Source organism: Palaemon carinicauda, chromosome 20, assembly GCF_036898095.1.
Source record: "Palaemon carinicauda isolate YSFRI2023 chromosome 20, ASM3689809v2, whole genome shotgun sequence".
Taxonomy (NCBI): domain Eukaryota; kingdom Metazoa; phylum Arthropoda; class Malacostraca; order Decapoda; family Palaemonidae; genus Palaemon; species Palaemon carinicauda.
This window is the reverse complement of record NC_090744.1, coordinates 26,357,543-26,360,042: the sequence shown is the minus strand read 5'-3', so window position 1 is coordinate 26,360,042 and position 2,500 is coordinate 26,357,543. Positions and strand designations below refer to the sequence as shown.

General features: G+C 36.0%; 2 protein-coding genes across 2 annotated transcripts in view; one reads left to right on the top strand and one right to left on the bottom strand.

The window, feature by feature from the left end:
- LOC137660225 (beta-1,3-galactosyltransferase 5-like) overlaps positions 1 to 2,181 on the bottom strand; it is a 91,799-nt gene extending 89,618 nt beyond the window's left edge. The window contains exon 1 of the mRNA XM_068394947.1: positions 2,145 to 2,181. The gene's annotated coding sequence lies outside the window, so the exon portion shown is untranslated. The remainder of the gene's footprint in view (positions 1 to 2,144) is intronic.
- The window catches only part of LOC137659704 (axoneme-associated protein mst101(1)-like), a 165,728-nt gene that overhangs the window by 13,827 nt on the left and 149,401 nt on the right, over positions 1 to 2,500 (top strand). Inside the window, exon 2 of the mRNA XM_068394525.1 lies at positions 201 to 1,051. Coding sequence (XP_068250626.1) covers positions 201 to 1,051 — 851 coding nt within the window. The remainder of the gene's footprint in view (positions 1 to 200; positions 1,052 to 2,500) is intronic.

The following is a 2,500-nucleotide window of genomic DNA, read 5'->3' as shown; positions in this document are numbered from 1 at the left end:
GTCAACGAAAAAAGGTCCATCGTAATAAAGGGTCAACGAAAAAAGGTCCATCGTAATAAAGGGTCAACGAAAAAAGGTCCATCGTAATAAAGGGTCAACGAAAAAAGGGTCAACGTAAAAAGGTCCATCGTAATAAAGGGTCAACGAAAAAAGGTCCATCGTAATAAAGGGTCAACGAAAAAAGGTCCATCGTAATACAGGGTCAACGGAAAAAGGCCCACCGAGAAAAAGGTAAACGAAAAAAGGCCCATCGAGAAAAAGGTCAACGAAAAAAAGGTCCATAGAGAAAAAGGTCAACAACAAAAAGGCCCATCGAGAAAAAGGTCAACAAAAAAGGTCCATCAGCAAAAAGGTCAACAAAAAAGGCCCATCGAGAAAAAGGTTAACAAAAAAGGCCCATCAAGAAAAAAGTCAACAAAAAAAGGCCCATCGAGAAAAAGGTCAACAAAAAACAAGGCCCATCGAGAAAAAGGTCAACAAAAAACAAGGCCCATCGAGAAAAAGGTCAACAAAAAACAAGGCCCATCGAGAAAAAGGTCAACAAAAAAAGGCCCACCGAGAAAAAGGTCAACGAAAAAAGGCCCACCGAGAAAAAGGTCAACGAAAAAAGCTCAACGAAAAAAGGCCCATCGAGAAAAAGTGTCAACGAAAAAAGGCCAATCGAGAAAAAGTGTCAACGAAAAAAGGCCCATCGAGAAAAAGTGTCAACGAAAAAAGGCCCATCGAGTAAAAGTCAACGAAAAAAGGCCCATCGAGAAAAAGGTCAACGAAAAAAAGGCCCATCGAGAAAAAGGTCAACGAAAAAAAGGCCCATCGAGAAAAAGGTCAACGAAAAAACTCCCACCAAGAAAAAGGTCAACGAAAAAGACCCACCGAGAAAAAGGTCAACGAAAAAGACCCACCGAGAAAAAGGTCAACAAAAACAAGGCCCATCGAGAAAAAGCTAAACGAAAAAAAAGGCCCATCGAGAAAAAGCTCAACGAAAAAAGGCCCATCAAGAAAAAGGTCAACGAAAAAAAGGCCCAACGAAAAAAGGCCCATCGAGAAAAAGGTAAAAGAAAAAAGGGCCCATCGAAAATAAGGTCAATGAAAAAACAGGCCCATCAAGAAAAAGGTAAAAAAAAGGCCCATCGAGAATAAGGTCAACGAAAAAAAGGCCCATCAAGAAAAAGGTCAACGAAAAAAGGGTCAATGAATAAAGGATCAACGAAAAACACTAAAGAGGGTCAATGAAAAAAAAAAGGGTCAACGTAAAAATTACCCATAAAAAAGGGTCATCGAAAACGAGGTCAATGAAAAAAGACCCATAAAAAACCGTCAACGAAAAAAAAACCAAACTAAATTTTACGTCTATAATAACTGACTACTCTCATCAAAAGCCGATGATGTACCACATAAGAAAAAATAAGGACTCCATTGAAGGATGTATTAATTACAAAAACAATATACTGGAAACGTCAAGAGGTAGAAATCTAAACCTATTAGCTATGACATATATGTGGAGGTAAAGTACACAGGGAAAAGTTAATAACAGAGTCATGAATATGCTTCTAGTATAATTGGCCTACGGGCAGTTTAGACATTAATATGAAGTACTAATGAAAATTGAAACCTATTGTCTTACATTGCGGGAATATTTAAAAAAAAATCCATTTTAATTTATCGACATTCATCTCAAGAAATATTTTACTAAAATGCTCATTAAAAATGTTGATTACGTGGACCGGAAGTTAGGTATACAATGCTATTTGGAACTCACGACGATAAGAAGATAAAAAAAAAATGTGAAATTATTACACATAAAAATGCCTTCTTTACGGGTATACTTAACCAAAAACCCATTTTAATTTAATGATATACATAGGAAATATTTTACTAAAATGCTCTTATTAAAACTGTTGATTCCGTGGACCGGAAGTCAGGTATATAAGGCAATTTGGAACTCACGACGATAAAAAGATAAAAAAAAAGAATCGTGAAATGCATTCTTACATATAAATAAAACATATGACAACTGAAACACCATCAGAGACAACGAGCAAATTACTCGTTACCCAGAAGCTCTAACGCGAGCACACGCAAATACACAAATTACAAACCTCAAAAGTAAAATGAAATTAATACAACGGCAATAAACACAATACTTAGCCGGTTCTACTGCGCCGAGTTAAAACACAACTTGCTCTCCTGCTTTCGGGTAAAGAACTGTCACGAGAAAGAAGATAGGTTTTCAAAGTGACATCGAGAGTGGAAGCAAATTTCCCTTAACGAGTATATCTAAAATGACGAGTTATCAGCTTGTTAGTGAAGTTATTCACTATTAACGTATATAACGCAGATATCAGAACAATCTGTGAATCATTAAATGTACATAAAATGAAACTATTTAAATGCATAACATTCTACAGTTGCACTAATAGCATTCACCATAGAAATACGATGGTTAATTCCAAATTATAACTGGCAGTTTAATGTTGAGAAATTTTGAGAAATGTTGGAT